Source organism: Phyllostomus hastatus, unplaced genomic scaffold (genome assembly GCF_019186645.2).
Source record: "Phyllostomus hastatus isolate PE091 unplaced genomic scaffold, TTU_PhHast_1.1 phas_scaffold_1674, whole genome shotgun sequence".
Lineage (NCBI taxonomy): Eukaryota > Metazoa > Chordata > Mammalia > Chiroptera > Phyllostomidae > Phyllostomus > Phyllostomus hastatus.
The window spans coordinates 31,391,715-31,405,309 of record NW_025334011.1 but is presented as its reverse complement, the minus strand read 5'-3'; the positions used below and the strand labels follow the sequence as shown (position 1 = coordinate 31,405,309).

The 13,595-nt window shown below is 40.3% G+C and overlaps 1 protein-coding gene across 1 annotated transcript in view; it reads left to right on the top strand.

The window, feature by feature from the left end:
* FBH1 (F-box DNA helicase 1) overlaps window positions 1-12,261 on the top strand; it is a 43,770-nt gene extending 31,509 nt beyond the window's left edge. Inside the window, exons 16-21 of the mRNA XM_045858149.1 lie at window positions 1,168-1,243; window positions 1,876-2,073; window positions 2,635-2,760; window positions 4,236-4,342; window positions 10,865-10,996; window positions 11,769-12,261. Coding sequence (XP_045714105.1) covers window positions 1,168-1,243; window positions 1,876-2,073; window positions 2,635-2,760; window positions 4,236-4,342; window positions 10,865-10,996; window positions 11,769-11,939 — 810 coding nt within the window. The 3' untranslated portion in view covers window positions 11,940-12,261. The remainder of the gene's footprint in view (window positions 1-1,167; window positions 1,244-1,875; window positions 2,074-2,634; window positions 2,761-4,235; window positions 4,343-10,864; window positions 10,997-11,768) is intronic.
* The last annotated feature ends 1,334 nt before the right edge of the window (window positions 12,262-13,595 follow it).

Here is a 13,595-nt window from a genome sequence, read left to right as displayed (position 1 = left end):
ATGAAAAAGATATTTTCCATGTGTAGGCACTCAATAAATGTATCGAGTGAATTATAATCAAAAGATGTTCTGACTTCTCCTCTTTATTTATAAAGATTATATTAGGCAAGTTATAGGAAAAACTTCAGCATTAATCTCAGTATTTCATATCATTCTCTTTTTGCTAATTATTTCTCATTGTTCTTCTAGATGTTTATTTTTACATAATTATAATTATAGTGTACATTAAAAAGATGCTGTTTTAACTCAACACATAAGCATATTTTTGTTCATGTTGCCACCATAATGACTATAATATTTCATGCAGTGGGTATAGTATAATTTAGCCATTTTTGTTACTGTAAGAAAATAATACATACTTGGGGAACATCATTCATGCTGGGCATGATATAACATAAGTTGCTCTCTTCCCTTCACCTCATCACCTGTAGCATGGATCATTACACATGATCACATCTGATTTCCAATTATGTATACTGTCTTATTTTGGTCTCTGTTTTATGTTAATGTGTTATGTGTCCCTTCTCATAATTATGCTAAAGCCTTTGACATATGTTTCTTCTGTACTGGGACCTGGTGCCGTGCAAATGCTGGGCCCCAGCCAGTGCTCAGTACACACTTCCAGGTAGAATTGGGCTGAACTGTGGTACAGTCAGGCCCTCTCCTCCAGGACCTAATAACCTTTTAAAACACAATAATCTGGACCTATAGACATTCTGTAGTTCTTTTCTCAAAAGAAACAATGGTAAGTATTCATATTTCACTCTTTGTCTTTAGGTATCATTTAGGTATATTCTTCATTGCAACCTTTTGTATTCCTACAAGATAGATGATTTAAATTGCCCTTTTTTTATAAGAAAGAATGCAGCTGGTTTCTTGTCTTTTTTAAAATGTAGAAGGAGTTTGAGTAGCAGCTAAAACTTAGCATTTGGTAATCCTGAATTTCCAGGCTGCATTATAGCCTAGTGTTTTTATGCCCGATGAAGTTTCCTGCTTACTATTGCATTGCTCTGGATGCAATTTGAGATTCGTTTCCAAGAAAATATCTAATTTCCAAAACCACATCTCTACATGTGGTTTACTTTTGTTTTGTTAAGACAACAGCAAAAACAAAAAATGAAAAACAACCAAAAAACCTCAAAAATCCCACCAAAAAAACTTTTTCAGGGGATTAAATCATTTGGATTGGACAGAATCATTGATATTTGGATCCTTCTTCAGCCGGAGGAAGAACGGAAGAAACGTGAGTACCTTCCTGGCTGTGGTGCAGTGGATGGAAGCACTCCAGTGATGAGGGATGGGAGAAGGATGGGCATGTTCTAAGTCAGAGTTTTTTAATTCTGGAGAAGGGTGGAGCTTGTATTGCTCTTTTCCCCATCAAGACTGGGATGCCTGAGGCCTTCTGTTTTCAGAGGTACTGATAGCCTTTTCCAGATCCTTCTTTTAGGAGTCTAATTTTTTTTCTATTGTTGGCCCCTTAGGCTGTTTTCCCTCATCATCTTTTCTGTCTGCCTGGGCAACTTTACACGTGAAAACTTCTGCATGTGCCCCAAATAATCATTGCTAACATTTGTATAGCACTTTTCTTTTCATTACTGTGCTATTTCAAATCCCTGTGAAGTAGGTAAGGATCTCAAAGGTAGGGCTCTTGATCCTCAGTTTGGAGACGGAGAGGCTAAAGCACAGGTCATTTCACTGACTTGCCCAGGAACACACAGTTGGTTAGTGATGTAGTCGTGACTAGAACCTGGATCTCCCAATCTTAAGACCATTCACTTATGCTATTAGGAACGTATAGGTTAGGAACGTGTAGCTGCTGCCACCGTATGTCAGTGTAGCCTGTATCACATTAACTTGTGTTTGTATTTTCCATAGGAAACCTCATTATTAAAGACAGATTTATTAGAAGATGGGTGCACAAAGAAGGCTTTAGTGGCTTCAAGAGGTATGTGACCACAGCCGAGGATAAGGAGCTTGAAGCAAAGATTGCTGTTGTTGAAAAGTATAACATCAGGATTCCAGAACTGGTGGAAAGGATAGCAAAATGCCACATAGAAGACTTGGACTTCGCAGGTGAGGAAAAAGTTCTTCACTTCTCACCAGGAGAAGGAACAGATGGTCTTCTGATGCTTCTTGCCTATATGAATATCCTGTGTAATCAAGGGCAACTTTGTTGCATTCCTGGCATTGCCTAAGAATAGGGAGCAGAGCTGCCATTCTTTCTTAGGGGTCCTTTGCTTCTGCTCTACCTCCAAGCTGGTAGAATGGGACTTCCGGGTGCCAACTCTGTTGCCGTTTGACTTTGGGCAAAACATTCACTCCTTTTCTGGGCCTCTGTCCCTTTGTGTGTGAAGCATAGGAGGTGGGCAGGTCACTGTGAGCTCTGGAAGGTGGTTCTGAGATGCATTAACTGACCTGCAATGACTTTTCTACTTTTCCCTTCATCTTTTTATTTTTCTCTTTTTTTCTTTCTGGCTGTATTTTCCTCTCTCCTCCTTTTCCCACAAAGCAACACACAAGTGGGAAAATGAAGTTAGAGTCTTAAGGGTACAGTAGGAAGAGTACATTTTTTGCCTCTTTTGTTTCTCTTCCTGTCTCTGCCCCATCTAATGCTATGCTGTGTTTTTATTCCAGAGTACATTTTGGGTACTGTGCACAAAGCCAAAGGCTTGGAGTTTGATACCGTTCATGTTTTGGATGATTTTGTGAAAGTGCCTTGTGCCAGGCACAACCTTGCCCAGCTGCCCCACTTTAGAGTTGGTAAGACTGGTTGCACTGAAGATCCTCTGTAAGAGTTGACTAGAGATGCTTCCTTAGGATGACTTCCTTTTTGTTGGGTTGTGTAGCCTCTTGGAAGGATTCTCCTAGAAGGAAAAAAAAGCACCTCCCAGTCTTAAATTTGTTATTCATATACTACATTTTTAGAAACTGTACTTCCAGAGCCCACCTCTTTTGGTGCTGCCTCTAGGGCACTTCGGTTTATAGTGTCCCTTAGTTTAGATTGCATCAATTCTTCAACTTTCGGTTTTCACCATCAGACTCGTAAAAGCCTTAAAACGTACAGCTTACCTGCCCACCAAGGTGTTTTTTTTTTCTTTAACTAACTCTCCTTTGTATTAAAGAGGTCATAAAATCATAAAATCATAAAAGCTCTCTGTTATTTGTCTACTTTTGTATAAATTTATACTCATGGCTAGTAATTAAACTGTAAGCATAAGTGCTATTGCTTTAATTTTAAATTTTAGAATAAAATCATTTGAAGTTTCCCTACTAACAAACAAACAAAAGCTCTCACATAACTGTGGATTCAAAATTTGGGGCATAGCATACATTGGTGGGCTAAAATAAAAATACTAAAACCTCCTTATACTGATGAATATATTCATAAAATTAAGAGAAAGGAATGGTATTGAACATAAATTAAAGTGGGGTGTGGAAAAATGGCTGTAGAGAGTTATCAGTTGCTTTATATTGGGGAAGAGAAATTTATTTAATGTACTACTACCTTTTTTCCCCTCTGCTGATCATTACACATTTATATATGGACAGCTCTTTGAGATACCATCCATTGGCATTCATTGATTTAAAGTATACAGTTTAATGGCTTTTAGTGCATTCACAGATTAACTGCTCTTTAATGAATTTTTACCATTGTGCTAAGTATTATAAATGAGAGAATTGAGGTGTACGGTAGGCAATAAAGACTTGTAAGCTGTTTCTCTCCTCTGCTTGTCCTGTAACAACATAAGGCATTTCCCCATTGGCCCAAGTAAGAAAGTGTCAGGAAAAGGAAAGAAGTTGGGTTTTAGAGACTTGGGTTAAACTCCTGGACCTTTGACTAGCCAGGGCCTATTTATCCAAATGCTTTACCCTCCTTAAGCCTCAGTTTCCCTATCAGTCCCGCAGGTCATACAGGAAACTGGGAGAATGAATAGAAAATATACACTGGGGTCATCATAGGTATCGACTAACCAGTGAACCAATTCCCAGGATTTACCAGTAATAGCACTAACTGAAACTCAGCATTTTGTGCCACTAGTCTTTAGGTTTTTTTTTATGTTTGGAGTTGGTGTTTATAGGAAAATTTTGTATATATAGCCAGCAAATCTTGAGTGGGTTTTTTTTTTCTTTTTTGGCAGGGCTGGGTGAGGGGTAGTTAACATTTAGATGAGAACATAAATTTTTGTGAGCAGGCTTTTGAGTTGATATATTTCTCCCCTTTACCTTATTTTTAGAGTCATTTTCTGAGGATGAATGGAATTTACTGTATGTTGCAGTAACTCGTGCCAAGAAGCAGCTCATCATGACCAAATCATTGGAGAACATCTTGACTTTGGCTGGGGTAAGAGGAACTGGTAGCACAAATTAGCTTACCACATTTGGATTTTATTGGGTTTGAATAAGGGATCAACCTACCCTGGGTTGGAAGAGAAGGGCTTCTCTTTCTTGAGTGCACAGAGGCCTACTGCTAGTGCAGGAGGCGTCTTAACTAAAGAAACAGAAATGTGGGTTCTCTTTTAAATTCTTTCCTAGTTCAGTTTCAAAAGTTCTTTTAGCCCTGGTCTGGGGGCTCAGTTGATTGGAGCATTGTCCCATATACCAGAAGGTTGTGGGTTCAATCCCCAGTCAAGGCACATACCTAGGTTGTAGGTTCGATCCCCAGTCGAGGCATGTATGGGAGGCAACCAATCAATGTTTCTCTCTCCCCGCCCCACTCCCCTCTCTAAAAGTCAGTAAATGTATCCTCAAGTGAGGATTTTTTTTAAGTTCTTTTAAAAAATATCAACTATGTTCATGTATTTTTAAATTTCTCCCTTACTCAATTAGTGCTCAACATTCCTAGGGGGCGCGGGGAAACAGCAAGAATGTTTTCTGCACTTGAACCTTCTCCCTCTTACTCCCTAGTTTCTCTTGAACTGGCAACTGCTGTTGCCACCAGTAGAATTCTCCAAAAAGAACATGTCCTTGCCCGGGAGAATGAGTATTCCTGCATCTGGCCTCTTGTCCTGAGTGAGATGCAGGAAAGTATCAGCACTCACCCTTTACCCTGGCAAACCAGCCTTCTCCCACACTCTCCCATTTCTACTGCCTTTCTGCCTGCGATGGGCTGGGGTATAAGCCAACTTTACAACCCTGCTGGAAATTAGAATGGAAATTTGAGCTAACAGTTACTGCTTAGTCCATCTTTCCCTTAACCATAGATACTTAAGCCTGAGATCGAAAACTTAAATATAGAAGTTATTAAAAAATTCTCCTTCATCCTTACCTATTTCCAAAACATGTAAAATTTTTTACTGCAGGATGATTTAGTCCCAGTGCTATATTTCATGTTCTCTCAAGGAGCGGAGAATACGTGGAGCTGTAGAATCTAAGCATTGCTACCAGTGGCTTGGAACCTCTGGATGGGTTGGAGGTGTGGGACAGTAATCATTTTTAATAAATGATATTCACAGTCTCAAATTTGTTAAGTGGTGGTAAAACAGAACCCCGACCCTCAGACTTGAGTATCTATTGAGTGCCTAATATGTGCCAAGCACATTTCTAGGCACTGGAGCTACAGTGGTGGGCAAGGGAAATTCCTGCCCTCACAGAGCCTGTATTGTAGGTGAAAAGATAGTAGACAAGTAAGCAAACAGGGCTTCTCTTCACATTTTGAGGAGGAGAATATCAGCTTAAAAGGGAGAACTTTGCAGGTAAATACTCTATATGACCAGTCAGAACAGCAAAAACTTCTTGCCTAAGACTGATTACCTTGCATTTTTATTGAACTTTGTTCTTTCAAGCCTCCTTCTCACATTTTCCCCATACCTCTCTTGAGTCAAGCCTACTTGGCCATAAGAATGTTTCCGGAATTTGAAATCAGCTGCATGTTCTCCCAAGCAGTTTTGCTTCACCTGGGCCTCACCTTGTGTGACATCTCACCTTGTGTGGCAGCTCACATGGCAAAGCTTCTACTGAAGACTTTTTGCTTGGTTGGATCCTCAGTGGCACCTGGGTCACCATTGCAGATGAGTTAGAGCAGAGCTCTGTGAACTTTTCTGTTAAGATCCAGACAGTAAATATGCTTGGCTTTGCAGGTTATGTTATCTCTGTTGCATCTACTCAGCTCTGTTGTTGTAGTAAGAGAGCATCCACAGGAATTCATTAATAAATGAGTGCAGTTGTGTCCTAATAAAACTTTATTTACAACAGGTGCTAGTCTGGATTTGGCCCCCAAGTTGTAGTTTGCTGACTTCTGGTCAGCAATGGTCTAACCTCTGGTTAGAGATAAATGTGGCTTTTCCCAATTTTAGGGAGTGCAATAGAATAATAATTATTATGTGCAAATAATCTATACCTATCACATAACTTTTTATATAAACTTTGATCTTGAGTATACCTGCAGTATGCTTTTCTCATAGAAATAGTGTTACATTAGTGGTTAGATCTATAAAAAAAAACAAATTGTCATGTTCGTAATTTTTCAGATTTTATTTATTTATTTTTAGAGAGAGGGGAGGGAGGAAGAGAGGGCAAGAAACCAGTGTGTGGTTGCCTCTCTCACGCCCCCTACTGGGAACCTAACCTGCAACCCAGGTTAGGTTGTGCCCTGACTGGGAATCAAACCAGCGACCCTTTGGTTTGCAGGCTGGCACTCAATCCACTGAGCCACACCAGCCAGGGCTCATGTTGGTAACTTTTAATGGAGGTATTGTAGAGCAGTAATATCATTTCACAACATAGGTTAAGTAGAATTTTCCTTTAACTTGAGACATTTAAAAGTTGAGAAAATGATATATTAAATTACCATATACAAATTATCTCTGTATATATTTGGAGTATGCATCTCTAAAAAAATGAGCCATCTTTTTTCATAGCCAAAGAACCATTATCATCTTATAAAACTTATAATAGTTTCATGTAGCCTCTACTGCTCAATGCATAATCATCCATTTTGTTGTTAGGTCTCTTAAGTTTCTAACTATAGAGTGGTCAAGACCCCCTTCCTCCTTTTTAATGCTTCTGAGTTTTTGCAGAAACTGAGTTCGTTTTCTTACATAATGTTTCACATTCTAGATTTGCTTCTTTTTGTAGTTATATAGCTTATTTTACTATTACCTACTTTGGATTCCCTCTAACTGGAAGTTGAGGCTTAATTAGATTCAGGCTTAACTCTTCTGGCAGGAGTCCTTTATTTGGGGGTTCTAGAGGGGTTTTGCTTTGTATTGCCTAACATCAGAAGACAGTGATATCAGGTGATCTCCCTTTCAGCGATGCTAAGATCATTCAACTTTTTAGTAGACAGAACTTGGAAATCCATATTTTTGAAAAGAAAGAAATGTCAAGCATTCATACTGATAATTCCAACTTTTTGTTTAAACTCTTTGTGGTTCAATATAACACAAATGGAGAAAACAGATGTGCACTTTGCAGTTCAGATGATTGACTGTTTCCCCCAGGTCAGGAGGCTGGATTTGCCACCAGTCCCAGCTGCCCCCCAGGGAGCCTCGCACAATCAGCACCCTACCCAGCCCTCTTGAGAGTAGTACCATCCTAGCTTTCACCATGAGGACTTTTTTTTACTTTTTCTCATAGTTTCTTCCCAAGTGTGCACCACCAACAATATGAGTAAGAAAAAGATTTGGGCACACGCCGTCTTCATCCTTTCATTATTGTAAGGCTGCACTGTGTCTGTATCGTCAGATCCAGAAACCATTTTTTACATTAGAACTCTTAAATCGATTATAGTTGTACAATCCAAGTCAGATGAGCATTAAGGGATTTTTACTTCTTTTACATTTGAAGCTTTTCTCTTACCCTGAAAATCTTGGTTCTAAACAGTATTTATTAATTGCTTATTTATACTATTCTACTGTATATAAGATATTTTTAAATAATAGCAATATTACTGAATGCTGAATGGAATTTATGATTTCCTAACAGCCCCATTTCTCCAAATTCCACTAAAGATGTATAGTCAGAATATCATATTCTTTTTAAAATTTTTTGTTTATTTATTTTTAGAGAGAAGGGAGGGAGGGAGAGAAACATCAATGTATAAGAGGAACATCGACTGGTTGCCTTTTGCATGCCCCCAACTGGGGACCTGGCATGTGATCCAGGCGTGTGCCCTGACTGGGAATCAAACCAGGGACCTTTCAGTTCACAGGCCAGCACTCAGTCCACTGAGCCACACCAGCCAGGGCAGAATATCATATCTGAAGGCAATTGAAATAAGTCTTTTTACCCCTGTAGTTTGAGCATCAATTTAATTACAGTTAGATATACATTTGTTTGTTTATAATCCCTATAGGAATTGGTGGCTTCTTTTTGACTTAATGATCTGTTTTGAATGAGTGGGACATTTATGTTTTCAACATCAAAATTTGTAACAGATACATCAGAGAAGTCTCATTCCATCCCTGTCCCCTTCAGATTTTTTCTCCCTCTGTCATTAATAGCTTATTTTTAAACTAGTTTTTGATCTATTCTTTACGGGGTTTTTTTTGTAAAAATGTATATATTTTTATATTCTCCTTTTTCACAAAAGGTATCATTCTATTTATAGTGCTCTATATCTCACTTTGTCACCGAGAAATATGCATGGAAATCACTGTCAGTCTGTGAAGTTCTTCCTCATTCTTTGTACAGCTGAGTAGTAGTCGCTGTGTTGACACATCATGATTCATGCAGTCTCACACTGACGGGTACTGGGTTCTTTCTGATGTTTTGCTTTAATAATAATGCCACAATGCAGTCATTTTCTATTCTTGCTTGTGCATTTTGGGGAATACATTTCTAGAATCTAAATTTCTGGGCAAAAGATAAATAGTTGTATGATTTTTCTGGATATTGCCAAATCCTTCACAGAGATTGTATGCCTTAGAGTCCCACCAATTTATGTATAAGAATCAAATAGGCTTTTTAAAGCTAACTGGAAGCTTATCAATTGGGTACTGCATACATTCTTGGAGGGAAGCGAGTTTTCTTCATAAAGAGTATGGACTCTAGAGAGAGACTTACCCCTTATGAGTTGAAGTTGGGAAACATCTGTTGGCTCCCAGGGTGCTCTGTGGAACCCCCTGATACATGGCCCATTTTGTGAAGATGTTTGTAAGTCTCAGAGACCTTGGGTGAGGTATGAGTACTTCTGTTTTTTCTTTATCATAGCTTATGAATCAATTTGGGGACATCCTGTTTCAGAAGTGGCTAAGTACACCTTCTGCTCAGAGAGGAAGACTATAGGGGATCTCAAAGGCTCTGACAGAGGGGAGGAGGGTTAATAATTTAGAGAATATGAAAGCGTGTTGTAAACAGTATAGTCATACATGGTGAGGTTTTAGAACAAAAGTGAGCCATTGTTTCCCACTACATAGAGTGATAAATCATTTGGTCTCCCCTGTAACCAAGAGTAGGGCAGCCAGTCTACTTTTTCTCTGACATTCTTAGAGAATCTAGCTAATCACCAGGAACCTATTTATTTGTCCTTTGCTTATTTTAGTTTTTGAGGAAATGAAGGGAATCACTACACTAACGAATTGTAAAGTGACATGTAGTTATGCTAGTTGCTCATAAATAGCTTCTTAGCCTCCTAGCATCTTAGATCCTTAATCCAAATCTCACAGGCATATCCCTACAGTAGTGCCTGGTTGGTGCTCAGTTGAATGGTTGAAAGCAGCATCCCCTCGCGTTCTGAGGCTGAACATAATCAGGCCTCAGACCAGACTGCCTCCATTCACATCCCAGTTTTTCCAGCTGGACACTTGGTGACTTTGGGTGAGCTGCTTATCGCTCTGTACTTCTGTTGACTGTACCTCTGAGGAGGGAGGTGAAGGGCCACATGGAACTGGTGAAATAATTGTTCTACAGTCAATTGGGGAAAGCACAGGGGACACTCAAAGGTGGTTAGTTGTCTTTGAGACACTGAGCCCCAGCAGTGAAGCATCAAGGGGAGAACTGGCATTTTCAGCAGAGCTGTGTGGTCATGGCATGCATGTGCTCATTTATTCAGCAGTAATTCTGAGCACTTTCTACACGATAGAAGTGCTGTTGAGTCAGTTTAGCTTTGTATCTGGAGATGATAAGAGAGATGGAGAGACTCTCTGTTGCTTGGTGATTAAAAGCACAGGCTCTGGACTTAGGCACACCCAGGCCTGATCCTCACATCTGCCACAGTCTAGTTCTGTGATCTTTTGCCCAAGTCACCTAATTTCTTGGCTCTCGTGCCCTCATATGTGCAATGGGGATGAGGACAATATCACCCCCAAGAAATCATTGGTGAGGATTATATGTACAGTGCTTTATAAGCAAAGAACCTGACTGCTAGTAGGGAAGCGAGGCATTTAAAAACAAAACAGCCTGGCATGGTTTAAGGAGGGAGGTGTAGGTGGTGGCATCATGTGCCTTTGGATTCCTGAAGGCCAGGGGTTCCAGTGAAGCTTTTCACCTGTGATTGTGTTTGCAACAGTTGGCAGCAGTCCCTCTGCCAGTGTGTAACATGATTTGATGTATGCCCTTCGCAGTTCTTTGAGTGATGGTGTTTCCCAACAGTTACTGGTCTTCATACTTGTGAAAGCACTGGGCACCCAAGATGTCACTAAAGAATGTGGATGACTTGATTAGTTGATTTACCTATTCATTTAATTGACAAATATTAATTTATAGAGCCCTGTTCTCACTGTAGTTAGCACTAAGAGGTTTTGGTAACAAAACAAGGTGCTTTGTGATCTCATGGAACTTATAGTCTAGGAAGGAAGCCATAAGGCAGTTTCAGATCTAGCAGCAAGATTTTGGGAGTTGGAATGTTTCCAGTTCCTTAGCTATTAAGAGCTTCCAAGTAGCAGAGGTATTGCTATTGTTCTCTTTCTCACTCTTTTCTTTCCAGGAGTACTTCTTGCAAGCAGAGCTGACGAGTAATGTTTTAAAAACAGGAGTGGTTCGCTGCTGTGTGGGGCAGTGCAACAACACTATCCCAGTGGACACTGTGCTCACCATGAAGAAGCTCCCCATCACTTATGTATGTGGTCTTGGATGCAGCTCTGGTTTTCTGTAGAATTTAATCTAGTCATTTGTGTTTTATTGCATGTGTGCTGTCTAGACTGTGGGTGAGGGAGGTAAAAAGAAATTGATATAATCTTTCTCGAGGGCTTTTCATATATAAGGCACAAGAGATGCCGGATCTACCTCTGTATCAGAGATGATGATAACAAATTAGTATGGGTAGCACAGGCTGAGAGGTTGGATTGTGACTGACACTCTGAGGAGAACTACTTACCTGGTGAACTTGTTCTTGTCTCCTCGTCCCCTGCCTTAATAATTCCGTTTTCTGCTGTAAGGGAAATTGATAGAGTTGAATCTACCCTAGATGACCATGCAGTGGGAAGTACAGTAGTGCCTCGGTACTCGTCGTTCATTCATTCCAGAACTTGTGACAAGTGCTGAAACTGACAAGTAGTACTGAGCAAGCGACAAGTGATGAAGCCCTTTCTCTTGTGGGGCAGTGTTGTGACTCATCCAGGTTCTAGCAAGTGAGATGAGTCTCTAGCAAGCGCCAAGTGCTGAAACATTTTTTTCTTGTTAAAATGTGACGAGTACAGGGTTTGGTGAGTTCCGAAGCTAATAAGTGCCAAGGTATGACTGTATTACCTAAGGGTTTTGCGCAAGTCTGAAAATATCAGAATCATAACACAAAGTTCCTTGGCAGTGCGACAGCAATTCAGCACTTCTTGGTGGAAAATGCTTGTTTTTTGATTGTTTCTTTTCCCTCTTTTCCTTATCCCTCACTACAGAGCAACAGAAAGGAAAACAAAGGTGGCCACCTCTGCCACTCCTGTGCAGAACAACGCATCGGGCCTTTGGCCTTCTTGACTGCCTCCCCTGAGCAGGTGCACTCCATGGAACGCACCATTGAGAATATAGTGCTTCCCAGGCATGAAGCTCTGCTTTTCCTTGTCTTCTGAAAGCCAGGAGGAGCATTCTCCATGGTACAGATTGCCTTGTGTAGACTTCAGTTACTTGAAGAAAGCCAGTAGGTAGGGTTCTCATTTGCCTGAGACTCTAAATTCACTCACAGAACATTTTTGGGGAAGATGAAGCCAACCAGAGTTGGACCTGCCATTTCTCCATTCCTTAGAGGTTGCCGGTTTCCACTGCCCCTCCTCCATGCACACAGGCTGGGGACAATCGGGAAGTTCTTTTGATAAAAAAAAAATAAGAATACAACATTTTATGTATTTAAACTTTTATTACAAGGTTTCAATTAAACAAGCATTGTAGAACTGACATACCAGTGTGTGACACCTGCCTTCAGCCCTGCTGTTTTGAGCTTTTTCCAGTTCTCTTTTTTTCACTCACTCTTTTTAACAGCTTGGTCACTATTCACACAACACACCAAGCAGAATGTGAGACTTAATATCCAGGGTGACAATTGCTGCTTCAAAAATGAGATTTACATGCCGGGGAGACTCACACATGTATGACATAATGCACACTTTTGTCATCATGGAGTTCACATTCTAAACGAGGAGGCAACATCATACAGAAAAAAACAACCACAAAGTGACAATAGCAAGACTTCTTGTGTTTCCAGAAGTAGAACTAAAGATCAGAAATACCTGAGAGGGAGTGGGTGAAAGGGGTCAAAGGTAAAGAGATAAATAAATAAATAAATAAATACAGGCATTACTGAGCAATACCAGAAAGTAGCTTACTATTATCTAGTAATTTGTAACCAAAAGAAAAAAATACTTTAGAGGGAAGTGGAGTTAGCCAGCCAAGGGCTTGGGGGTGGAGGAATGGGAACAGGTAGAGATGGAAAGTTGGTGCCTGGATGGCTGCCTGGGGATTTGGGGTGGTTTTAATAAAGCTATTGTGATAGAAACCAGTGAAAAAATCACATTGCTTAGATGTACACAGATTTAGTATTTTTACATTTTTGCCATATAACACTTCAGGGATGTAGATGGCAGGTGAGGGGGTAGGCATGCCATTGCCCAAAGAGTTCACCACATCTGGTGTCTGAGCCAGTTGAGTGGCGTCTGACAGCATCCTCAGAGCTTCGGTTGTTGCAGCCTCCCTTTGACCTCTCCTACCTTTGGGCTCTAGTGGAGCTTAGAGAGTGGGCGGTGAGTACAGCAAGGATGATGTTGGATTGGGCCAGGGGTGTTTGGAAAGGGTGAGTGCCAAGTCAATGTTTGCATATTGAGGAAAATTCACAGAATTGAACTTGAAGACAAATTTAATGAGGAAGAGGTTTCATCAACTTGGCTGATATTCCTGGCCTAGCTTCATTTGATGCTTATGGATAACTTGGAATAAAAGAGCAGGTAAAAGGAAGTTATTTGAATTTAGATTGGTCACAGTATTCAGTGTTGTTCAAAAGAGTGGTTGGGAGGAAAGGTGGCAAGGGATGGCGCATTAACATGTTTCATAGAAATGTAGTTTTGCCAATCAGAGAGGAAGCAACTTACATCTATTGGAAGACAACTCATTAACTCAGCAAAACTTCACTGAGCACCTGTGGTGTGTCAGGAGCCATATGAGTGGGTATATGGAATCAAAATGTGGTCCCTGACTTAAGGAGGTTGCAGTCAGTGTACCTGCAGTTCGAGCTGAAA